The sequence below is a fragment of the Hemicordylus capensis genome, chromosome 16, assembly GCF_027244095.1.
Source record: "Hemicordylus capensis ecotype Gifberg chromosome 16, rHemCap1.1.pri, whole genome shotgun sequence".
NCBI classification, from domain to species: Eukaryota; Metazoa; Chordata; class Lepidosauria; order Squamata; family Cordylidae; genus Hemicordylus; species Hemicordylus capensis.
The window spans coordinates 13,020,589-13,045,572 of NC_069672.1; the positions used below are offsets into that span (position 1 = coordinate 13,020,589).

A 24,984-nucleotide genomic window follows, 5' to 3' on the forward strand; every position below is an offset into this window, starting at 1 on the left:
GGCTTTGATTCCTCTGTGGAGGGGAGAGCAAAAAGCTGTGCCAGAAATCCTGCTCTTCATCCTCTTGGGCTTCTCAGATAGCAACAAACACCGCCCACATATCTTTGCACCCATGAGGACTAGAAACTTGATTTAAAAGAAAGTCAAGAGTTTCAGGACTTTGCCTTTTGTAGTCAAGGCCAATTTCTCCCTCAAAGTAGGAGGCTACAGCTGACAAAGAATTAACTTCCTCTTCTTGCTCCCAGTAAACAGGACGTTTCAGATAATTTTCAGGTAGCCGGAAGTCCGTCCCCTCATGCTCAGGGAGTCAGATCCCCAGTCCCTTCCTGTCTTTGCTCCTGGTAGGACAGGCTCCTTGAGGCTCCTGCCCCATTTCCCTCTCTTCATTCATTGGTGAGCTGTAGTCTTTCTGTTGCCCTTCTCTCCTTTAAAAATTAAAATTGCCGGGGGGCGGGGGGGATTGGAAGTTTTCAATGGGCGTGGATCCCACTCAAGCAGGGGATACCGTGACGGGTTCCCTCTCGGAGGACCCCGGAATGGAGGATCGGGCCAGAGCCACCCACAAGGCCAAGGCCACTCAGTGGCGCCGCCATCTTTCTTCTCCCCCACATGGGCCAGAGCGGCGAAGGGAAAAGGGGTCGGCCAGGAAGGGGCGCAAGCTAAGCACCAACCCCCTTCAGCATGCCTTTTGGGATTCCCCGGCTAAAGGGCACCCCTGCTAGTGAAGGCTAGCCAGCCTCTATCTCTGTCGCCACAAGGCAGTGATGGCTTTGCAATGGCGAAACCTTGCTCCCTGGTTCGACATGGTGTGTGTTGGGGGGAAGAAGTGCTTCCTGCCTTCCGCTCCAGCTCTCCCTGCCTTCCTCCCCCCCCACCCTGCTCCGCCGCCCTCCCTTTTCCCTCTGCCCTTGTCACCACCACGATGACAGGTTCAGCGTCTCGCGCGGCCCCTCCAGGCGCTGGAATTCCCCAAGCCCCTGCCACTGGAAATGAGAGCAAGCGCGGTGATGAGCCTTGACAGCAACTTCTGCTTCTCTGGCGTGGAGACCGCCGGCTCCCAGCGGCGGCTGCTCTTCTTCTGGGGGTGGGACGCGTGTCAAGAGTGGGCGAGGGGCCGGCATGGGGCGAGGGCCACGCTGGCTGGTGTGGGGAGGTGGGGAGCACCGTGCCCCAGCCGAGGCCGGCGCGGGGGGAGGTTCGGGTTCTGCTCCACTTAAAGCCCGGTGGCTGCGGCTCGAGCCGCCTTCTCTGCATTTCAATTATTTTTTTGCGTCGGGGGCGACGGTGACAGGCGTTCACTGCAGCGGCAGGAGCCTTGTTCGGCTCCAGCGCTGGAAGGCAAGTGCGGGTAAACAAGGTGGAAGCGTCCGCCTCCTCTGCCCCACGGGGGACAAGGCTGGTGTGCCAATTTAAAATCATCTCCTTCCCCCCCCCCAGGGGCTTGTGGGAAGAAGCAGGGAGGGTTAACCCTGCTATGCGCGGAGAGGCACTCAAAAAAAAAAAGGAAAGGAAAAGGCGCACGCAGCTGACACTTTAAATGGCTGAAGCTTCCTCGCTGATGGATGTGCAGGACCCGCCGCGCGAGGGCTCCCAAGAGGCCTCGGGATGTGGAGCGGGGAATAAACAGCGGCTCTGAGAGAAGGCTGGGGGGGGGGGTGCTGGGGAATGATAAACGGTTTCCCACCAGCGTCGGGCAGCAGATGGAGGCGGGGATCCAAAGGCGCAGGCTGTCAGTCCTGGGAGCCCAAAGGGCCTTTGGGCTGGCCTGGGCGGAACAAGCCTCCCGCCTCCCCCCCCCCAAAAAAGCCACCTGCTTTTGAAACCCATGCAATGGAAAAGAGCACCCGAGCCAGTTTGAGATGGGGCAGGGGGCGTTGTCTGTTCAAAGCGGGCGGGGGGAGTGAAGAACAGCCCCGGGGTGCGAACAAGCCCTTAAGCCGCTCTTAAGCCTTTTCTTTGGCTCGTGGTCAGAGTGTTGGGTTCATGCTTTCTCTGCCACAAACCTCACCAGGATGGCAAGCTTATTCCATTGAAGAAAAAATGACCATATTCACCTGAATCCAAGACTGGATCTCCCCCGCCCCCAGGTTCCTTCATGTTGAAACTCCGAAGGTTATCTTAAGTTCTGAGTCCTCTCCCTTTTGGGTAAATAAGGGTATAATATGTATTTAACCTCTTTTTTAAAAGGGGGGGCTCGTCTTAAATTCAGAGTTATCTTGTATTCGGGTAAATATGGGTATCTCGCTGTTCTTCCACACAGTGGCATTCAGGGCGACCCATGAGAAAATAAAACCATTAAAGCAAAAATACAGCCACAAGTCGGACACATCACAGAGCAACAGTGAGGGCAGTGCAAAGCAAGTCAGGTCCATTAATTGCAATATAGCAGTTTGCCTTTATACAAAGTCCACCATCAAAGAAAGCAAGCCTCACATGGTGAGCATTTAGAAGCGGAGCAGATTACAAAAATCACGAGGCCAGGGAAATCAAATCAAAACAGTGCCATGAACCATACTGGCTGGCTGTAGCTGCCGCCGCCACGTCACAGACGCGCACCACTATGAACTGTACCTACAGCACAAAGGGTAAATGAGCAGCCTTCTCCAGGGAGGAGACCAGGAGCTCCTTGCAGGGAGCCCCCTAAGATTATGTGGAGCGTCTTGCTCTGGGAGATTTCTTGGGCACCTGGGAGAAACTGGGTAGATACCTGACATCTATTAAAGACCTAGCTTTATCCACAGGCCTGGAATTATCTGACTTGAATTTTTTATTTGCGGGCTCTTTTGTTTGTGGCCACATGTGCTCTGCTGTGTGGATTCTCATTTTGTTGTTGTAACGTGACCTTTAGGAACCAAACTTGCTTTTTCAAAAGCAGGACAAAAGTTTAAAGAGCAAACGTTCAGTTAAAATATATACACCTAAATGTTGAAAAATAACCAACAGATGAGACGACTGCCTAACAAGAGAAGTACTTTTTGCATTAAGGGCAGGGGAATTATAGTAAGTGTAGAAAATTAGATGTCCTCTTGCAGGAACAGCTTCAACAGAAGAGGCAGTAGTTTAAAAGCCCGGGTTTCCATTGTATCAGTACATGAAGTTGGGTTTTTAAGTCTGCCTAATGTTGAATTAGCTTGTTTGTACAGCCACCTTGAGCTTTCTCACCATTCGATAGGTGGGATATATGATTTGAAGCATAATACACAAACAATCATCCACTCTTTCTCTTGTAGATTTTCCAACAGGTGGACTTCAACAAGAAACCCGGCCGAATGAGCTCCAAGCCCATGAACTTTGCTGTGATCTTGAAGCTCTCCAACACCAGCTTGCAGGAAAAAGCCTTTCGGGTAAGGAGTGTGAGTGATTGAAACTGGGCAGCAAAGACCTTATGAAAACATTGGAGACAGTAAGGAGAGGGTTGGCTCATCGTCTGCCTTTAGGCAATTCCAAGGGTAACGGAATCAGGCATGTTACCGCTTTTTCAGTTACTGTAGCCATAAGCAGATTTTCAAATCGATATTACATATACCCACTGGCAAGAGAATTCCTACTATAAGGCCATATTTTACAAAACCCTTAAATATTACAGTGTCTGAAAGGTGCACAATATATTGGTAATGGAATTAGAAACAACGTCCAAACGTTCTGATTCTGTTACCAATGTATTTTGCACATTTGAGAATCTACCTATAATATTTATGGGTTTTGTAAAAATATGGCTTTATAGTAGGAGATGTTTTGCTAGTGGGTATACAAAATATCGACTTGAAAATTTGCTTATGACTACGGTCAGGGAGAAAGTGGCAACATGCGTGATTACATTACCCTTGGAATTGCCCCTTGAGAAATCTCAGCTTGAAGAGTTAAAACTGTGAAAGCGGAAGCTTGGAGAGAAACTTCCAGGAGCTGAAACATGTACAGACCTAGAGAAAAGATTCAGGCAGACTGAATCAAGGCAGACTTCTAACATTCCGAAATGGTTAGGGTTAGCAAAACTAGTGAACAGGAAGTGCTCCCGGAAATGAACGTCCTAAAGGTAACCTGTCTTGTGTCGCCTAATTAATTAAGAGCGCAGTTACGTGTTGCCAAAAGTAATTAAGCTGAGTAATTAATGATGGGCTCTGTGACTGGCTGATTTGCGTCATATATGCTGGCACCTTGTTCTGATAAAGAATTGTGGTGAAGAATTAGTCCTGGGGGGTTACCTGGGATGCTTCATATGGAAACTGGCCAGTAGGACATTGTAGTTTCCCCTATGTAAAGATTTGCGAAAAAGCTGAATTTCTCAGCAGGGGATACTGCACTGGAAAAGGAACAGGAAAGAGCAGCAAATATTGGGGGAACGTTCCTATGAGGACAAGGTGCCTTAGTCCTGCTAGAGCTGGTGATTCCGGTTTGAATTCCCGCTGGTACTCTATTGGGCAGCAGCGATATAGAAAGATGCCAGAAGGCATCATCTCATACTGCATGGGAGGAGGCAATGGTAAACCCCTCCTGTATTTTACCAAAGAAAACCACAGGGCTCTGTGGTCGCCAGGAGTCGAAATCAACTTGATGGCACACTTTACTTTTAGAGAAAGGTAAAACTAAGGGGGCCTGATAGAGGTGTATAAAACGCTTTTCCGTAACCCAGGTGATATCCTATTTCTGAAGTATCTCAAAGAATTCCTCGTCTCCTTGGGGAGATTTTCATCCTGCTGCATTCCAGAATAAAACTGTAAAACCAGCCTTCTTCCACACAGGTGTTCTGACAATAGTTTGAATTTAGTGGGCCCGAATCACTAGACATCAAGGAATGGCAACCCAAGGCAAATAGCGTAGGAAGTCAAAAAGAGCAGGTGGAGAGGGCTCTTCCTCTCTCCTAATACTGACACTCAGGGTCGCACGATGAAGATGACTGGCAAGAAGATCACGACTGACGAAAGAAAGAACGTGAAACTTTGGGTGCCCTCGTCTGAGTAATTTCTTCCTTTGGAGGCCTGAGTTGGACGTATTAATTTTTGTATGTCTCTTCTCTCCCTCTCCCCGACAGGACGGCCTCATTGAACAACTGTATGACCTGATTTTGGAGTATCTCCACAGCCACGCCTACACGATCGGTTTTCCGGAACTGGCTCTTCCCACCATCCTTCAGGTAAAAAAAGTTCACCTGGGTGCTTAAAAAGTCCATGCTCAGTATCCAGCCAAGTGTCTTTTCTGCTTCCTTGTATGTAGCATTGCAGCATTCTGGTTCTGACGTTGAGCCTAGAGAAATGGCTTTGGGGTGAAGGGAAGGCACATATTTTCCTTTTACACCCACCAGAAACTGAATTTCCAGCCGTGAAGCGGCTGCTTTTCATTCTGCCCCATCTCCCTGGGTGGCAGTCCAGCTGCTGCACCTCTGTCTGGGGAACGCCTTTTGCTCCGCTCTCAAGACGCATCTCCGGGCCAGCTTTCCCTTCCCGCCTTGGCTTTGCCCTTCCTGGAATTCTCCCCCTCCTTCCCTCCCTGGCTCGGGGCTGGCTCCCGGCTCCGTCTGGCTCCTTCCCGGATCGCTGCACGGCAGCTGAGCTGTGAAGAGGCTCCAGAGCGAACTTTACAGCCTCCCTTTCACTTGGAAAGCAGGACGCGGCAGGGCAGGTCAAAATAAGCGGAGGTGGAGGGGCGTTGGCGGCCGCGTCGGGTGGAAACTTGGTGACGCTCTTCCCCTCCTGCCTCGCCCCAAACCCGGGCCGGCCGCGTTCCCCCTGGAAGGTTTTGTAGGGAAGGAGCGACCGCCGGTCTTTCTGATGAATTGCCAAGCTGGCTCTTTCAGGCATCCGCTGATGGCCACAACTAACCATTTCCATCCCTAGCCAGAGCAGAAAGCGGTGGCTGGGGGCAGGGAGGAGACAGGAGAGTGGAAAGGCAAAACTGGGAACAGGGCTGGATGAGGGACCCCCCCCCCCCTTCCTTGGAATACCTAGACACATTAGGAGTGGCCAGGGTCTTTGCCATCCATCTTCTGCTTCCGTATCTCAACTCTCCCCTCTGTTATTTTGGGCTAGCTGGGGTCTGGTCTCACATGTCTGGAACATGCGAACGGCCAGGTGCTTCTTATCACTGGATCCGTCCTAAGGCCTGCCTGTCAGGCATTCTGTTTCCTGCAGTGGCTCACCAGATACCTCTGGGAAGCCCATGGGCAGGAGATGTCCTGCTGTTGCTCCCCTGCAGCTGCGATTTAGAGGCATCCTGCCTCTGAATCTGCAAGGTGGCCCGTAGCCATCAGGGCTCGCAGCCACGAATAGACCTGTCCTCCATGAATTTGTCTAAGCCTTGCTCAAAGCCCTCCGAGCTTGGTGGCCACCATCATATCCCGTGGCAGAGAACTCCCTTTGGGGCTGTGAGCGAGGCCCTGGCCATTTCTGCCCGGGGGGACCCGAGCGGTCTCCCTCCTCTGCTTTGTGCTTTCCAAATCCTAGCTGAGGTTCCCAAGTCCCATCCATTCCAGTTGCTGCGCTTTGCTGGTTGCGTCCAAACATTGGATGAAAAGCCATTAAGTCATAAGAGTTGGGAAATATTTGGAGGAACTAAAACCGGGACCAGCTGATGGAATTCTTCTCCTCCTTTTCTGCCGTCTCGCTCCTTTCCTGTGCCTGCCCTCGTCCAGCTCAAGGCCTTCCTGAAGGAATGCAGGGTTGCCAACTACTGCAAGACGATCCGTCAGCTCTTGGAGAAGCTGCAGGAAAACTCCGTCTACATCACCAGCAAGCGCCAGAAAGCTGCCTTTGGTGTTGCCAACTGGGAGGCTGTGGTGAGTCTCCCGCTCCTTCCGGCTTCCGTGTCCCAGGAGGGGGGTGTGCCGGCTCTCAGCTTGGTGGGATGGAGATGGTTGCAGGAGGAAGACAGGACGGGAGAGAAGGGCGGGCTCGTGATGCAAAGTCTTGCCTGCATCCTCTGCCATATCATTATTGAGAAGCCTTCGGCCCACGAAAGGAAAAGGAAGAAGGCATTCCTATTTGACTGCGCACCCTGAGACGTCTCAGATGCACTAGGGAAGTTCTGTAGGATCGCTGGCCTTCTCATAAAGCCCTCTAGATATCCTTAGTTGTTGGTTTTTCACTCTCCAGCCTCGTGAGGGCTCACAGCTCCAGGGTCTCCCTTTAGTACAGGAGCCAGCTTGTGTGTGTGTGTGTGGTGAGTGTCAGTTCGCTCTCGGGGGGACAGATTCTCATGCTGACTCTTGACAAAAGACCACACCCTGAGAGATGGGGGAGAGGGGACCACACAGCAAGACTTTGATTGTGTCCTCATGCTTGGGTTGTCCTGAGCAATTAGGCCAGCGGCAGCCACGTTTACGGTGGGGTTTTAAAAGTTCTAAAAACACGGAAACTACGATAACATTCTGTTGATGATGTCGGAGAAATGAGGATGCAAATGGGCAAGAAAGTCCTCGAAAGCTGACTCCCTGGAGAGAGGACAACCCTTCATTCATTCTGACCAGTGTTCCCTCTCACAGGGATCCCCAGATGTGGTTGACTTCCCCAACCAAAGACCCTTGCAGCTGGGGATGCTGAGAGTTGTAGTCAACAACATAGGAAGCTGCCGTCTACTGAGTCAGACCCTTGGTCCATCTAGCTCAGTATTGTCTACACAGACTGGCAGCGGCTTCTCCCAGGTTGCAGGCAGGAGTCTCTCTTAGCCCTATCTTGGAGATGCTGCCAGGGAGGGAACTGGGAACCTTCTGCTCTTCCCAGAGCGGCTGCAACCCCAAAGGGTGAATATCTCACAGTACTCACACTCCCCAGCTCCCCAACATCTGGGGGTCCCAGCGGGAACACTGATTCTGACCTTAAACTCTGTGGGGGGAAAGCTGCAAATCTTACCTTAATCGTTTGGGGGGTTGGGATGCAGGAGGGGTGACCACACCCAGCAAACTGCAAATGCAGCCATGCTATCGCCTCTCTGCCATCTCTAGTGGGGATAGATGGTGCCCAGGATCCCTGTGAGCATTCGACCCCTGAGACAAGACCAATGCCCCAAACTTGTGGGCCTGGCCGATAGTCCAGTTGGGCAGCTGAAGCAAAGGCAGGTGCGGATGTGATGCTTCCTGATTAAACCATGGTCAGCAGGTCAGGGGCCGCCTTCTGCACTCTCCTCTGGCTCCCCGTCCTCTAATTTTCAGAGCTATAGTGCAGCCTTCCTGTTTTGGCTTCCTGGCTGTTAGCCACAGTTTTGCAAACCCACTTCTAACCAGTTGGTTGGAGCAGACGATACTGAGCTAGATGGACCAAAGGTTTGTCCCGTGTCCCTAAGAGCTGCGTCTCTGGAAGCTCCCCCAGTGAACTGATCCTTCCTTGCAGTCGCTTAGAGCTGGACTAGGGGAGGAGAGCCAGCCTTGTGAGCTAAGCAGGGTCCACCCTGGTTTGCATTTGAATGGGAGACCCTGTGTGAGCTGTGTAAGATATTCTCCTTAGGGGATGGGCTGCTCTAGGAAGAGCACCTGCCTGCTTTCATGCAGAAGGTTCCACGTTCCTTTCCTGGCAGCATCTCCAAGATAGGACTGAGAGAGACTCCTGCCTGCAACCTTGGAGAAGCCGCTGCCAGTCAGTGTAGACAATACTTAGCTAAATGGACCAAGGGTCTGCCTTGTAGAAGGTGTGAAGGCATGCATCCTATGTTCCTGTGAAGACATGCTATTTCGGCCTCGGTTGCTCCATCTGTAAAATGGGGATAGGAATATTGACATGCCTGGTGTCCAAAAAGAAAGGCGAGGTTGCCTGCCCAGGCTGCTAAGATGCTTGCTCTGAGCTGCTGCTTGCGTTGTCTTTTGCGACAGGAACAATGGGAGAAGAAGGTCCGGGAAGAAGGGACTCCGCTGATGACGTATTACGTGCACTGGAAGAAGCTGAGGGAAAAGGAGATCCAGCTGGAGATCAGCGGCAAAGAGCGGGTAAGGACACAAGCTGAGGCTGTTGTCTGACACAACACGATCTGATGATTGATAGCTTGTTGGCATCTGGATGCCTTTATGGGTCTTTTCTTGTTTTTCGCATCCCGTCTTCTCCCACCCTTTTTTGAGTGTGTTTCTCTGTTTGGTAAACTTGGCCAGCCTTCTGGGGCATCATCTGCTAAATCCTAGATTTAACACCATCGCTCAGACAGCTGCTCACCACCCCAAGCGACGGCCTGCCTGCCTCCGTGTGGCTACTGGAATTCTCTGTTGGGTTTATTAGCCGACTGGCAGAGAAATGTCGCCTGTTTAGAGGAGGAAGAGGTGTCTTCTTTTCCAGGTGGTGGAAGGACTGAATTGCATTGGAGATTAGGGCAGGCCGTTTAACAAATGTATGTTGAATAGATATAAGGGGTGGTTAAAAAAATAATTAAAAACTCTCTTGCCTGGCCCATGAGAATCCTACCTATCACCCAGGGAAAAGACAGACTCTGATTTATCTATCTATCTATCTATCTATCTATCTATAGAACAGAACAGAACTTTATTATGGTTATAGACCAATATACAAAGAAATACAAACAATGCATTGTGTAAATAAAATAAAAAAGAGAAGAAAGAAGTATATAAACTACTGATGAAATGCTTTGCTAAAGATCAGATTGAGTTTTGCAGATTATAAAGCAAAACCTCGCCACTATATTAATAATTTTTTCATCTGTATCTATTTATCTATCTATCTATGAATGAACTACAGTTACAGATAGGAAGTCTGCCCTTTTTTCTCCTTCTTTCCTAAATGGCTAACTCTCATTGTTACTGAGAGAGCTGCAAACCAGCGTGCTTTCCTTTATGGTGCATCCTAATAGGCGTAGATAAGCAGTGCAGGCATAGAAGTCAAGAAATCTCTCTGCTCTCCGTAGTTTACAAGCCAGAGCAAATGCACAACACTTGGTGTTGCTGAGAAATTTGGAGAAGCTGTTCAGTGTTCTGCAAGAAGCTGGAAATCAAGGGGGTGGGGTGAGGGAGTCGGGTTGGGCTGGGTCTGACGTAGGAAGCTGCCTCCTACTGAGTCAGACCCTTGGTCCATTTAGCTCAGTGCTGTCTACACTGACTGGCAGCAGCTTCTCCAAGGTTTCAGGCAAGGGTCTTTCCAGCCCTACCTGGAGATGCTGCCAGGGATTGACCTTCTGCATGCAAAGCAAACGTTCTACCACTGAGCTCTCCTCTCTTCCTTTGCCTGCAGCTAGATGACCTGAACTTCCCTGAAATCAAGCGGAAGAAGCCAGGAGAGTGGAAAGAGGATGATAAGAAGGAGTTCAAGGACCTTTTCGAGCTGGACAGTGACGACTCCGAGGAGGCTGGCGGCCTGTCTGCCAAAGGTATGGCATCTCGTCCGGGTTGCAGGGTTGTCTGAAGCAAGGTTGCTCGTGTCTAGTAGGGAGAAAGGTGTGGTTTGCCCACTGGCCACCAGGGGGCCACAGTTAATTGTCAAATCCGCTGCAGACTCCAAGTTTCCCAGAAAAAGGGGGAAACTGTGAACAGCCAGAAGCCATAAGATGCCATGAACAGTCAGAACCCATCAGGAAAGTTTTTCTTCCCTCTGAGTTGCAAAGTCATTCTGCAGGGAAAGAGCCTCTCCTTACGTTTCGGTTCCCTTGCGGGGGGGGGGGGAGTGGTGTGTGTGTGAGCGGGTGTCGTATTTTGGTGTGTGTCATATTTTGGCAAGCTGGTTTGGGGGGTTAGAGAAGGTTTGCCCTGATAAAGGCAGAGGGGAAAGCAGAAGGTCTGGAGCCGTTGGGTGCACCTGTTGGCAGCAGGCTGTGTGAGGCATGTCTGTCTTAGTATGAATATCTCTGGATGGGCTTTAGAATTCAACAGGCACTCATGCCGAGAGAGAATTCCAGGACGGACCTGGCCTTCCACTCAGCCTCCAGTTCTGTTTCCCTGCTGTCTGTTCCTCCCTCCAAAACCCAAGTTTTTAATTTTTGCAAGACTCTGAAGGGTAAATAAAACCTGTCCCCCTTTCAGGAGTGCAGCAGTGTTGACTGTGCGTGTACGTATACCTCTCTTAGCCTGAATGGAACCTCCAGGAACAGAAGCAGCATACCAGATGGTACAGAGACTGGCTGCTTCTGGGAACAGGACAGATGGGCTTTTTTAGTCTGATTGATTTATTCAGCTAGCTAGTTCCTTCTGTGTCGTTCAGGGCTGCACAGCTTTGGCCCTTCTCAGATGTTGGCCTGCAACTCCCATCACCGCTGACTGTTGGCCACTGTGGCAGGGGAGTTGTAGTCCAGCATCTGCAGGAGATCCAAAGTTGTGCAGTCCTGGCATAGGGAGTGCTTACACGGACTAAGAAGATGGTTTCCCTGTCCCAGAAGAGACCACACAAGGGAGGCACCAGAGCAAAGGGAAGGAAGTGGAGGAAAACGGGCCGTGGGTGGGAGGGAGGGAGACGTTATTGTCAGGCCAATGGAGAAGGCCCTTGGCGTCCTTCCTTTCTCTCCACTGCAGCCATCTAGCAAAGTTCTTATCGATAAAACTCCTGCTGGAGAGGCCTACCGGCACCCATAAACCATGTAAGCTGAAAGTAGAACCTCCATGTTCAGGGGCAGTGTATCGGGAGGGGACCAAACTGGAGTAGGCCATCCCCTTCACTTCCTGTTTGCGAGCCTCCCACAAACATCCGGCTGGCAGCTGTTGGAAACAGGATGCGGGGCGAGACGAGCTTTGGATCTGGCAGCACAGTCCTTACGTGTGTGTGTGTGTGCGTGCGTGTGCACCTGTGCGCATGTGTGGAGTCTTCCTCTTGCACAAATCTGGGCGCCTGTTTTGCTGCAAAACACGACAGGCCCTTCTCGTCGCCCCCGGCAGAGTAAACAAGGCGTCGTGCCGTATCGATTTGATCGGGCTCCTTTGCAGTCTCTGCAGTCAGCACTTTCTTCCGAGTCGAGCGGAGCGGAGCGGCCTCTGAAGAGGCAGAAGCAGGGCGGCGCTGGGGGCTCCTTTTTCATTTTTGCACGGTGGGGGGCGGCGGCAGGTTGTGGCGGGGGGTGGCCTTTGGGTGCCCCCGGGTGGCGGGGAGGGATCGGGATGTGCTTCGCTGGGCCGCCTGCCGAGGTAGCTGCCAAGCCCGCGACACGGCTCTCCCCGCGAGGAGCAGCAGCAGCGGCGGCGGCGGGGGAAATCCTGTCGGCACGAGGCAGGCTGGCAGCGCGAAATGAAGTGACACGTTTTGGAGCTGGCGAGGCTCCCTCCGCCGGAAAGCAGCAGGAGCTGTCACAGCTGGAAATCGCCCCCTCTCTCCCCCCCCCCAGCTTGGCTCGGGCAGCCGTGTGTGCCGGGCAGGGGGAGCCGAGGAGGAACAGCGGAGCGTTTTTGTGCCGTCTCACGTTAGCCTGGGAGAGGGAGACGGGAGGCTGCCCTGAGAGCCAGTCAGGCCGTTGGCCCGGGGGCTAGAGGCAGCCTCCGCCCACCGTCGGCATGGCTCCTTCTTGGGAGCGTGTGACGCTCCGGCCACATCTGGAGAAGAACAGCACAGAAGAGCAGCCCTGCCGGATCAGGCCCCAGGAGGCCTCGGTCGCCCAGCGCCCTCCTTCCCGCCGTGGCCCCCCTGATGCCTCCGAGAAGCCGACGGGCCCGGTCTGTGCTGTTTTTCAGCACCCCAAGAGGGGCTTGTAATGCCTGCTTGGCTGGGGTGGGGGGCTGCCCGTGGGAGGGGGCGGGAAGGAGGGAGACAGGCCCAGGCCGGGCGCGCCTCGTCTCCCCACATCAGCCAGGTGGCACCATAGCCTGGTGGAGGAGGAGGCGGCCAACTCCCCCCTTCTCGATAAGAACGGGCTTCCTCTTCACGGGATGGCTTTGGTTTCTTGCCTGTGTTCAGATGAGTGGAAAATAAGCCGTTAATAGCTAGGAAATTACCAATTTTCTGTTAATTAGCAGCAGCTCACAGCCCCTCTCCTTTTTTTCTTTAATTAAATATTGCAGTAGTTAAGCACTCATTAGTGCTTTATAGCGACTATAATCTCCGCGGAATAAGTTTTGTCTAGAGGGCCGGCTGGCTCCTGACTGTTAACCGCTGTAGACTTGGAACTCGGGGATTTGCTGCCTCCTAGTTCAGGGGGGTCCCCCCCCTCCATTGGGTCCCCAGATGCCGTCGGACTACAGCTCCCATCATCCACAGTCACTTGTGGTGGGAGTTGTAATCCAACAGGCAGTATCTAAACAGAACAGTGGTGCTGTCTAGCTAGCAGCTCTTGTGAGCTAAATTTGACCCAGTTCTGTGCTCTTAAAAAAAAAATGCTATAGGAAGAGACTGAATGAGAGATTTCGTTCATTTTTATTCACATTTTTAAAAACCCATCTCATTTTCCAAAATTGTCCGGAACATGAGGACTATGTACTTGACTTGGGCATTTAAATAAGAACCATCAGTGGGGGCCCAGGAGTGTCTCGGCCGTGTAGTTGTCCACTGATGCTTGGGGTGGGGGAGGAAGAGTGTTTGCCCCCTCTTGTGTTACTTTGGAAGCAATCAAGTGCCCTTTTTATTCTAGTGAACTTCTGCAGGTAGGCAGAATGTTGTGGCTGATGCAAGGAGCACAGCCCAGTTCTGTGCAGGGTTCCTGCTGCTCTAAATCTCGGAATAAACTAGGCAGTGGAGGAGCTTTTGGGGAGGCTTCTTGGACCCTGGCCTTGCAAGGTGAGGACCACGCTCAGGACCTTTGTCGTTATAAAAATGGGAATTTGTGAGTAAGAGGAGGGAGATCGTTCAGACCTACCCTGCTCAGGTTCTTTCTGCAGTGAAGCCCTGAGAACCCAGCTGGTCTGTGCAGTGAACGTACAAGGGAGCAACGTGCCTGAGGGCCCCGTGAGGAACCCGTAGCAGAGCTGGGGAAATTGCACCCAGCTCCTTAAGGCAGACAGATTATGGGGAGGGTCTTTGGAGCCATCTGGTCTCCTGCCACCATCACAGGCACCACTGTGGGGACAAAGGAGAGGGCCCCTTCCTAGGCAGTGTGGGTGCTTCCATCCTCTCCAAGGAGAGGAGAGCTGCTCTGGTGGGAGCAAGCAGGACGTGTCCCCTTAGCTAAGCAGGTTGCATAGTCTCTGCCCTGGTTGCATATGAAAGGGAGACTTGATGTGTGAGCACTGGAAGATATATTCCTATGAAGGGATGGAGCCACTCTGGGAAGAGCAGAAGCTTTCGAGTTCCCTCCCTGGCAGCATCTCCAAGAGAGGGCTGAGAGAGATTCCTGCCTGCAGCCTTGGAGAAGCCGCTGCCAGTCTATGAAGACAATCCTGAGCTAGATAGACCCAGTATATGGCAGCTTCCGATGTTCCTCCCTCCTGGGTGTTTTGTGGGTGCAGATCTAATACTGGGGCTCCACCTTTTCACAACCGAGTGATGCTCCAAGGGACACTTATTTGGCACCTGCTTTCCAAGCATCCCTATGCAGGCCTGTAGCCAGCCTAAACTTGGGGGGGGGGGTGTTTACAGAAAAAAGGAGTGGGGGTCAGGTTCTACTGCCTTAGTTGCTCAACATTGCATCACAGCATAGCAGTATATATGTCCTAGTTTAAAAAGAAAAAAAGCGGGTGGGGGGCAGAGAAAAATTTATGGGGTCTGCCCTAGCCCCCACCCCATCCCCACTATGGTTTTGAAGCTGTGGGCCTCGGGGTTGGAGCAGAGTGGTTCTCCCCCTCCCCCCCCGCGCCCCTCTGGTTTTCTCAGACTTGTGTGTGTGTGCATGTTTGTGATCTCTTTAGAATTCTTGATATTTTATTTTCTCTCCCCCTCTCCTGTTTTATGCCACTTCTTGCAGCCTTCCAATCTGTCTCCCTGAACGCAGGAGCTAAACAGGTCGCCGATGCTGAGAGTGGTGGGCGGTGCGGTGGGGGGAGCGCCTGGCTCCTGCAGAGAGGAGGAGGAGGAGGAGGATGAGGCGGCGGCGGCGGTGGCAGCGGTCGAGGGGCCGGAGCGCCTGGGGCCAGGCTGCGCGCGGCATTTCCGAGAAGGAGGCGAGTGCAAGATGGCCTCCCTCGCCTGCCAGATTTGATCAATGGGCTGTCTGCGGCCACGGTGGGGAAAGGCGGCAGCGGACGCATTCCTCTCATTTACCGGCTGACGGAGCTCCGGGAGGCCAGGCGGCTGCTGCGGGCGGTTATTAATGGCTCGGGGAGAGTTGGTGGATTGCCTTGTCACGAGGCAATTAAAGCCGGAGAAGAGCCGCTCTGCCGGCCGTGGCGTCTCTCCAGGCTGGGCCCGTAATGAGCGATCTGTCCGCATTAGGCGACGGCGCGCCTCTAATGAACTTTAGCGGGTTTCTTCATTTATCCAGCACGTAATCATATTACGCCAATTTAATGGGGGGGCGGGGGGTGGAGTGGCCAGAGCTTGAGGAGAGACCCTTTCCCCCCCCCCGTGCGTTCGGGGAACAAATTTCCCGGCGCGTGACTGCGCATATGCGCTTGGCGAGCCCGATCTGTAATGAGCGATGGTCCCTGGGGTGGGGGGAGGGGAGAGAGCGGGACATGTTCCTTTTATCCGGTAATTAGCAAGTCGCCCCGAATGTCAGCGTGGAAGAAAAAGGGGGTGATGGAGGAGGAGGAGGAATAGATTGTGTAATAACCGCCGGTGATGACTTCAAATTTTCCCTCTGGGGAGTCGCTTCTCCCCTCCCTCTCTCATCCTGTGGGCTTCTGCCTCCTTGTTTTTGTACACTTTGATTAAATGAAAGAGAGAATTCGGCAGAGTGGAGGATGTATGTGCAGATACGCCTGTGCGGGCTTTAAAATGCAGCCCCGGCCTTGGAGGCACCCGGTTAATTTCGTCTGCATTAGCGGCCACGCTGTTCTGAGGGTGGTGGGGAGTTTGCAGGGTCTTTCTCGGCTTCTGCCTTTCTGTTGTGATCAGCTTTCTCTGAAGTAGGCTAAGCCTCTTTTGCCCAGCGACCTTTGTGACCCAGGGGGGTTTGAAGGCAGGGTCCCCACGTCCCTGCCCGGCACTCGGGCCCCTGCATCCCACTGGTTTTTCCTAGGACCTTCCGGGCAGCGGAGAGGCTGTTCTGCCCAAGGCCCTCCGTGCCAGAGGAACTGGTGGGGTCACTCTTTGGTGGCTGGTAGATGGCATCGCCCCAGTGAGGGCGCCGTCTTCTTCCCACCCATTTAAAGGGGAATGATATCTGCCCCCATATTTTTCTCAAGGGCCGATCTCCGTCATTATTCCGGTTTCATCGAAGAGGGGAACTGAAGCTCAAGAGTCACGCCTGTAGTGGAATTGTGAAACTGCCTTGCAGGATCAGACCCAAGCTCCATCCTGCCCAGCATCCTCTTCCCAAGAACAGCTGCCCCAGATGCCTCCGGGAACTTCACCACAAGCAGGCCAGGGAGACCTCTGGGACGGCTGTTTTTGGAAAGCAGGGCAGCGAGGCAGGATTCTTCCCGGCTGGAGGACCTGGCCCTCAGAAGCCAGCTGGTGCTTCGCTCTGATAGCCCCTGAGAAACGCTGCTCTTCTCCATGAATTGGTCTCGCCTCTTTTAAGGGCCATCTCAGCGAGTGGCTACGTAGGAAATTCCAAAGTTAGTTCCACGTTGCACAAAGGTGATGAAGGGAGTGGAATCTCAAGAAGACCCTTCGGAGTGGAATCGTCTGTCTGCCTTTTCGGTGGCTGCATTCGAGCGCTTCCTTCCGCCTACCCCATCAGCCACCGCCGGTGGGGCATGGCCCAGCCCTCCTCTCCCCGCAGTGGTTGCAGACCAAGTGTGGTCAATTTCCCAGCCTCGGGGCCCTCCCCTCCCGCTGCACCTCCAGTAATAGCTTCATCGCTAAAGTGATTAATGCCGCCTTTAGAGCGCTCACTTCCCGACCAAATTGTATTAAAAGTCAGGCTTGTATCTCCGGCTTAGCTGGCGAGGATTCCGGTTGGAGGGAGCGAGGGCCGGGCACAGCCCGCGTGGCCAGGATGCTCTTGGCTTCGGATTCGAGGGGCGCTGCTCTTGGCCCTCCTTGGCTTGTGGCCCTCGCTCCGGCGGCGTTCCCGTGTGGCCTTGAGGGAATCGACCCCCTTGCAGCCTTTTCTGCTCATCAGGATGAGAACGCTGAAGCACTTTGCATGTGGAAGAGTTTGCTGCTGTTTTATTATTTCTAGAGGGGCGCCATTGACAAGAGTTTTTGAAAAAGCAGTCTCTGCCCCGCATGAGCTTGTGATCTTAACGCAAAGGGGTAACACGGCTGGAATGAGCGCAGGTTTGCACTTAGGTAGACTCTGTCTCGGGTTTAGGGAGTTGGTGTGAGATCCAAGCGGTGGGGTCAAGCACTTACGAGGGAGGCTTCGAGAAGGTCGCCGAACTGAGCAGTGGTTAGAGGGCTGGGCTGAGGGGACCTGGGTTCAAATCCTTGCTTGGCCTGTGAGCTTGCCAGGTGTCCTGGGGCCAGACCCTCTTGGGCGTCTCTGCAGGGCTGGTTTCTCTCCACCTCACCTCACCTCACCTGCCTTTGGCCAGGTCTTTGTGCAGCTCCACTGGCCAGCTTGGCAGCTGCGTGTCAGAATCCCTGCTCTGAAACCACTTGGGTGTCAATGGGTGCTTGGATGAGCAGGCCGTCCCAGTCTTTGGCGCGTGGGGTGCGGTTGGTAATTGGCTCCACCCTCCTGGGCTGCCTCCATTTTGCACCTGGCTCCTCGGGGTTCGAGTGGAAAAGGAAGTAGATTCCACAAGCTAGAAGTCTGCCCAACTTTGATTCGAGGGAACATGAAGGTGGTCACAATAATGGGCCATTAGGATTAAAGGCGGGGTGGGGGGAATTAGCATTGCAAGTCCACATGGCAGCTCTAAAGTAAGAGTAAAGTGTGCCAACGAGTCGGTGTTGACTTGTGGCGCCCACAGAGCCCTGTGGTTGTCTTTGGTGGAATACAGGAGGGGTTGACCATGGCCGCCTCCTGTGATGCAGTATGAGATGATGCCTTTCAGCATCTTCCTAGATCACTGTGGTGTTTCCCATAGTCTGGGGAACATACCGGTGGGGATTCAAAACAGCAACCTCAGTCCAGTCATTTCCCACTGCACCATTAGGTGGCTCCATGGCCGCTCTACTGGTGTGTTTTTCTAGAGCAGTGGTTTAAAAGTGCTGGCCCTAGCTCTCTGGAACTCCCTGCCCCTTGATCTTAGGCTTGCTCCCACTCCTGGCCGCGTAATTTTGGACAAAAGTTGAAGACTTATTCATTTCCGCAGGCTTCCCCTTCAGTCTGCACATTGCCCTGCCATTGCCCTGCCCTAATGATTGCTTTATTCTGCATTTCTTTGGCGTTAGAGTTTGTGTTTTACCGTGTGTATCGCTTAATGAACCTTGTTCTAAGCTGCCATGAATTCATTTGTGAAGAATGGCGGCACAGAAATGTTTTAAGTGAAGAAATAATTTTGTGTGTGTTTAAAAATTAAATCCACCCTCCTTTTCAGCATAGGGTGGCAAGCTCCCCTATGAATCCCCCCCCACCAACCCTCTGGGCACACATGCTGGTTGGCCCCCCAAGTGCAGACATCAATCAGGCCGGTTGGCTTTGGAATTGGTGGCCGCAGCTGGGCTCTGTTGGCGCAGCCGGTCTGGGAGGGCTTCTATCACCAGGCAGCCGATGATAACCCTTTTCCCGCCAGCAGCTCATGATGAATGGGGGAAGAGAGGCTCTTTTTGTTCCCCCTCTCTCCTGTGTCCGCAGAGATAGGCCGCTCAGGTGCTTGTCAACATTATCGGCTGTGGAAGGCAGCACTGCTATCCATCTTGCGGTCGGGGAGGAGGTGGGGCGGCAGGTGGGGTGTGGGGCAAGAGGCGGCATCACATTTGTAGCCGAGATGAGTTTGGGGATTCTCTCCTCATTGCAAACGCTTGATTTTGCTAGCAAGGAATTCACGGTCTCCTTGCATCCCCCCCCCACCCTTTAAAAAACGAAACAAAAAGAAGCTGAAAACTATTGGAATGGCAAGACTACAATTAATGGCCTGAAAGCTTATGAATAAATAGCCTTCAGTCTGGAGTCGTCGTCGCAATTGAAGGCCTAATTCCCAAGGCGGAGTTGGGGGAAATCTGGATAGTCATACAAGTGTGTTCCAGCTCGGGCGCTTTCTTTGCACTGGTGAGGCGTGTCGAACTGGGACCGGGGAGACCAGCGTCCAGATCCCCGCTCAGCCATGAAACTCGCTCGGTGACTCTGGGCCCGTCACTTCTGCCCCAGCCTTGCCCACCTCATGGGCAGTCTTCTCTCTGTTTTTTTTCCTTCTGTCTGCGGAATGAATTTTGTCCTGGGCGGCAGGATCGAGGCACTCTGCGCACATGTGCGTTCAAAGTGGGCCCTTCCCGATTCAACCGGAGCGGCACCTAAAATTAGCTGAGCGGCCATTCAGACATGCACACGCACATTCGCACACCTGAGAGGGGACACGGCTCACGGGGTCGAGGTCACCCAACGAGCCGGGGGTGTGTGTTTGTGTGTCTGGCTAAAGGCCTGTATCCGCGTCGTGTCCTCCCACCCCGTGCCGTTTTGAAAGGGCAGCCTTTGCATGAAGAGTCCGCCATGTGCTTTCCCCCCCCCCAGCTCTGGCCATCGGGGGGTCTCTTGGGCTCTGTGTGTGTGTGTGTGCACACTGATCCTTTCTTTTTGCCTTGACGTTAACACAGGGAAACCAAAGGCCAGGAGATCGGAGGACGGTCTAGATAGTGATTCTGGTGGCAGCAGCCAAGACAGCGGCGATGAGGACGAAGGAGAGTATGAAGTGGAGGACGATGACAGCGACGGCGGAGAGGAGAACTCCAGTGATTCTGATGGTAAGGGGGACGGACGTGGGTGGCCGTCTTGCGGAGGTGTGTAAAGGCAGGAGCCCTCTGGCAAGCGTGAGGAGAGGCGGGGGTTCAGGAAACGTGTGCGGGGATGCAGGTACGCTTCCGTTTTAGAGGCGGGGAAGTTGGCCAAATGGGGCTAAGTGCATGTGCAGCCAGGCATAGGTGGTAGTAGCCTGTGCAGATGGCCCCAAAACCCAGGTGCCTGTGTCTATGAAGCTGCCGGACACCGAGTCAGGCTGTCGAGCTCTCAGCTGTGGCTGGCAGCAGCTCTCCAGGGCCTCTGGCAGGAGGACTCTTGTCGTCCGCTATTGATCCCTTGGCTTAGTAAACTGGGGGGTGTCACTGTGTGCGCGCGCACAGCCTGTGCTCTACCACGGAGTTACAGCCCTGCCCTCAGCCCTGCCCTGCTGGTTCCGTCCCCGGCAGCATCTCCAGGTAGGGCTGGGAGAGGCGCCTGCCTGGAACCTGGGAGAGCCGCTGCTGCCAGTCAGTGTAGACAAAGACTGAGCTAGAAGGACCACGGCCCTCTGTTCCCAAGAGGCATTTTCAGAGGGAGGGAGGGGACCGGCGTGTTAGGTGTCCGGAAAAAGAGATCCCTCCCCATGCTCTCTGGCTGGCTGTGCTGTGTGGGGATGGATGTCCAGGGCTGGTGATGTTCAGACTCTCCCGCCTGTGGAGAGCCAGGCACTGGTGCTGCTGCTGCCCCAGAGAGCCAGTTCTGTTTCTGAGGGGCTGTGTGTCTTGGGTGGGCTGGGTGGCACCTCCCTTCTCTGGAGCTTCCTTCAGCCGGAGAGGGGAAGGGAAGCCCCCTCGGAAGGCTCTTTCGAATGCTTCTTGCGAGTGGGGAGACCCCAGCGCCGCTTGGGGGTGCCGGCAGAGTGCAGAGACAGCACTGCTGGTCCCGTCTCCCAGTCAAGGTTGGGGGGTTAGATCTGGGGGGCGCCTGTAACATCCTGCACCCCATTTCCAGCTCAAAACAGCCTTGGGTTGAAAACAAACCCAGAGAAAGCTGTGGGGCGGGGGGGGAAGGGGGCGTTGAGCAGCCGTTAAATCGCCCCCTCCATCCAGTAATGCTCCAAATGTTGCCTCTGAGCTGTGTCACAGGAGCGCAGGTGCTTACGCCCCCCCCCCGGCTATCTGGAAGATGCAGCGGTGCCGATAAATTAATTAGTGCCTCTGATTAATTAGCAATGAGCCGCCCCTGCCTGCCTGCCTGCCTGCCTCTCTCCCGGCTCTTCCTGATAAGGCAGGATTTACACCTCCTCTCTCTTCCTTCCTTCCGCGCAGGGGGAGGCGGAGGGGCCAAGCGCAAGGGCGCCCGGAGGAGGAAGCAGCTGTCTCCGGCGGAGCTGCAGCAGCTGGCGCAGGGGCCGGAGGACGTGGTGGGAGACCTGGACTTCTCCGATGACGACTGACAGCAGCGGCAGCGGCGGCCCTTGCCTGTTCCCCTGCGGGAGAGCGCCGGGCTGGTGACTGGAGGAGGGGAGGTAGGAGCCGCATGGGGCAAGGCCCTGCCGCCGGGGGGAGTTGCTTTGCGCAGGCTGCCACTTGGCATGTGCAACGGCTCTCCAGCAGCGCTCGAGGCTTTGGCGTTTGTGGCTACGCCGGGGGCCGTAAAGCGGCTCCGGCAAGCTCGTAAAAGGCCCTTGTTACACACACACACACTTTAAATAACGCAGAGTGGATGGCGCTGCCCCAGCTCCCAAGTCCCTGCTCTCTTTTTGTCTGGAAAAGCCTCCTGCTGCCTCCCAGCCCCGGTAGGCGCGAGATTACACGCCAGCCCCTTTCCCAGTGGGCAAGAGCTGGAGGCCCGCATTTGCAGCCCTCCTGCCGGGCACGGGGGCCGCCTCCCCTGCTCCGTGAAGGGACACGCAAGTCCTGTCTCCCTGCAACTGCTGCTCTGTAAAAATGTGTCCTACTGTAGAGTAGCAGGAGAAGCCCTTGGGCTTTTGCGTCGCTGTGCAAAAATATGTATTTTGTATTTTGGTGTATTTTGTTTGTTTAGAAATGTCTTTCTCTCTCACACACACACACACACACCCCAGTTCTTGGACTCTCTCTGCTTTTGTGTTTGCTGGTACCCAAGGGCCTGGTTCAGAGTCATTTGAACCGAGGCTTAATGAGAGCTGTGTGAATCGGAATCATTTCTATCAACTCACACTATTGCACTAATGTCGGTAACCCACATTAATCCTAGTTTTGAATGACTGTGTGAAGCCCGCTCACACAGTCATTCAAAACTAGGATTAATGTGGGTTACCAACATTTAGTGCAATTGTGTGAGCGGGAAGTCCATACTTGTTTATTTGTTGTGAATGTTAATGTGAAGATTATTGTTAAAATTAATAAAAATTTAATTTTAAAAAAGAAAGAATGACTGTGTGAAGCAGGCCATGAGTTGTTTTTCCCCCTCTTCCAAGGAGCTGGCCATGTGCCCTCTTTTCTGTTACTGCTGGTGGGTATTCTGCACTCTTGGAAGCGCTTTGCTGGTGCCAAACAGGCCCTCTGCCTTATTTGCCAGGAGCAAAGGACTCTCTTTTGTGCTCACATGCTGGGGCAGGGCGGGGTGACGGGTTTTGCGCCAGCAGGCGAAATCTCTGCTTCAGTACTTGGCGAACCAACTGGCCAAACCTGGTTCCCACCAGCCAGATGCCATCAGGTAGAGTGAGGAGGCGGCCAAGGTGGGCTGTTCTGCCCTCCAGTCTCGGGGGGGGGGGGCGGGGTTGGTGGAGGAAACTGCCTCCAGAGCATTGGTGGGCAACCTTGAGGCTCCCTACTGGGTCAGCCACAGCTGGAGGGTCCAGGTGCCCACCCCTTTCAATCAAGAGAATCATCACCACTTTTAAAGAGGTGTCTCTTTGCTCCATTAGCAGGAGGCTGGTGTGTGCTCCAGGGGCAATGGGTCAAAGGGGCAATGGGTCAAAGGGGCAATGGGTCAAAGGGGCAATGGGTCAAAGGGGCAATGGGTCAAAGGGGCAATGGGTCAAAGGGGCAGTGGGGCAAAGGGTCAATGGGTCAAAGGGGCAGTGGGGCAAAGGGTCAAAGGGGCAGTGGGTCAATGGGGCAGTGGGGCAACGGGGCAAATGGGTCAACGGGTCAAAGGATCAGTGGGGCAATGGGTCGCTGGGTCAAAGGGGCAATGGTAGGATCACTTCATTCCAGTGCCATTCATCCAATTACCCTTTTGCATGTATGCACAAAATGGTATCTTGCCTCTCCCCCGCACCATGCTGCCTCCCTCAACACTCCTTGGTACTCGTGCTTGCTCCCCCTCTCCCAAGGAAGGTCGACCTGCACTCCCTTTCTGTGCCTCCATGATACTCCTCTTCCTCTTCTGTGCCATGTGCAAAACTGAGGAAGTGAGTGTCTTGATTGCAGTTTGGGGGGGGGGGGGGTTGACTCCCAGCCAGGGACCGTCACTCAACCCTTTGCGGTCCGGTAGCGTTTCAGGGACCGGTGGTTGAGAAACTGGCTCTCATCACCTTCGCCCACTGTGAAGGACGATGGTATACCATGGTCCTTCACAGTGGGCGGAGGTGATGAGAGTGTGGCCATGGTCCCTCTGGGCGTACCCACCTCCTCCTCTCTTGTGTAGCCGCTTTGTAAGACTTTCTCCACAGGAAAAGGCAGCTGCTGGGTGCATCCCATCCCAAAGAACAACCATGTTATAAATTAAGTGATTTTGTTTTTATTATTATTATTATCTTTAAATTGAGTTTGCTGGAAAGCATTGGCCTTGATGTGATGATGGGTAATGACCATTTACAATATATAAAGAACCTAAGGTACCACCAAGCAATCTTTGTTTTGATTTTTTTTTCTTTTTGAGAATGCAAACCAAAAAAAGAAGACGACGAAAGGTAAAGTCCAACGTGCAGGTAGGTGTTTTAAACAGAGAGGGCAAGTAGAGAAGAAAGAGCATCAATCACAGGATGGTTTCCCACCACTGTCCACAGGGCAGGGAGCTTCCTGCTGCAGCAGAGCTGCTGCCCGGGTACCTGTTCCCTCTGCACGACGACCCTCCCTTCAGCAATATCCACACACGCACAAAACAAAATTAAGAATGGAAAGCACAGACTCTGTATACACAACTTTTCAAGTAGGGGGGAGAATCCAGCATCCTCCCTCGCACCGCTCACGGCGTCTCCACCTCTCTCGCCCTCTTTTTCTTCCACAAAACAAAGTCCAGGCAGGGCTGGCCCAAGAGGGGACTCCTACCACAGCCGCTCTGCAAATCTTAAAGCAGCAAAACCCCTGAAGAAAATGCAAGCAACCAAAAAGTTGGGGAGAACAAAAGAGCCCAAAAAACTGGCACCCCACAAAACGTAGCTGTGCTGTACCATCCAAACTGAAGTAAACATGGACCGGAACTTGTGCCTTGGGTCACTCCGTCTGTCTTTGGTATTGTTTCAAAAGTTGTTAACGCTGCATAGACACCCTGAAAGAGGAACTGGGTCCAAGGTTCCATCCAGCGAGGGACACGTCACAAGGGCACAGGGGGGCAGAGTCTCTCCTCCCTGGTGGGGGGGCATTGGGGGGAAGGAAGGGGTTGTGGGTCTCACCTCAACAGTTCTCTAGAGTTGCATTTCCATGAAGGCAAAGGGGGTGGGGGTGGGAATAGTCTCTCTCTCTCTCCAAAACTGTGTGTCCTGTTAAAATTGCTCCCGAGAAATCTTTGGATTAGGTTCTGCTGTCGTCGTCCTCCTCTTGCCACCTCACAGCTGACGGCCTCGTTCCCCCCTCGGGGTTCTTCAGACTGCAGATTCCAGTTCTGGAAGCCAGCGGCCCAAGCCGGATGGGCCGGTTAGGACGGAGGCTTGGCTGCGTCGGTGAGCCCAGCCAGCAAGGAGGGGTTTCCGTTTTCCTGCTTTGGCGAGATGCGGCTGGCCGGGAGGAGGGTGCTGCTGTAAGGGCTGCCGGTCGAGGGCGGCCGCAGGTCGGCAGGAGGCAAGTCGCGGTCAGTCGGCCTCAGGCCCGGGGGCTGCAGCGGAAAGGCCATGGGGAAGCTGGCCATGTACAACACACGCCCGACTCTCTTGGCTACCTTTGGAAAGGGGGCAGGAACAGAGGGGAGATTAATTTCAGTGGCAGGAGAACTCCCGTCCCGTCCCGTCCCGTCCCACTGCCTGGAGTAGAGACCCTCAGAAAAGGGTCATCTATTTTATTGCAGATCAGGCTGGCCACCGGTGTTCCCTGCCAGAGGGATTCCCAAATGTTTTTGACTCCAACTCCCACCATCCCCAGC

At 53.7% G+C, this 24,984-nt stretch overlaps 2 protein-coding genes across 13 annotated transcripts in view; one reads left to right on the forward strand and one right to left on the reverse strand.

Annotated features, from left to right (window-relative positions):
- The window catches only part of NOC2L (NOC2 like nucleolar associated transcriptional repressor), an 84,563-nt gene extending 62,139 nt beyond the window's left edge, over nt 1-22,424 (forward strand). Inside the window, exons 12-18 of one of the 3 annotated variants that reach the window (XR_008312609.1) lie at nt 3,231-3,344; nt 5,030-5,131; nt 6,626-6,769; nt 8,795-8,908; nt 10,155-10,290; nt 14,734-14,929; nt 19,578-19,714. Coding sequence is in view for 2 of the 3 variants with exons in the window: in XM_053280821.1 (XP_053136796.1) it covers nt 3,231-3,344; nt 5,030-5,131; nt 6,626-6,769; nt 8,795-8,908; nt 10,155-10,290; nt 19,578-19,724; nt 21,027-21,154 (885 nt within the window). In the remaining variant the exon portion in view is untranslated. Of the gene's footprint in view, nt 1-3,230; nt 3,345-5,029; nt 5,132-6,625; nt 6,770-8,794; nt 8,909-10,154; nt 10,291-14,733; nt 14,930-19,577; nt 19,725-21,026 lie in introns of those variants that run through there. The other 2 variants (XM_053280821.1, XM_053280820.1) reach the window with 2 other exon arrangements.
- Nucleotides 22,425-23,411: 987 nt separating this feature from the next.
- SAMD11 (sterile alpha motif domain containing 11) overlaps nt 23,412-24,984 on the reverse strand; it is a 250,070-nt gene continuing 248,497 nt past the window's right edge. For all 10 annotated transcript variants that reach the window (XM_053280812.1, XM_053280813.1, XM_053280814.1 and 7 more), the window contains one exon: nt 23,412-24,783. In XM_053280812.1, coding sequence (XP_053136787.1) covers nt 24,544-24,783 — 240 coding nt within the window. In that variant the 3' untranslated portion in view covers nt 23,412-24,543. The remainder of the gene's footprint in view (nt 24,784-24,984) is intronic.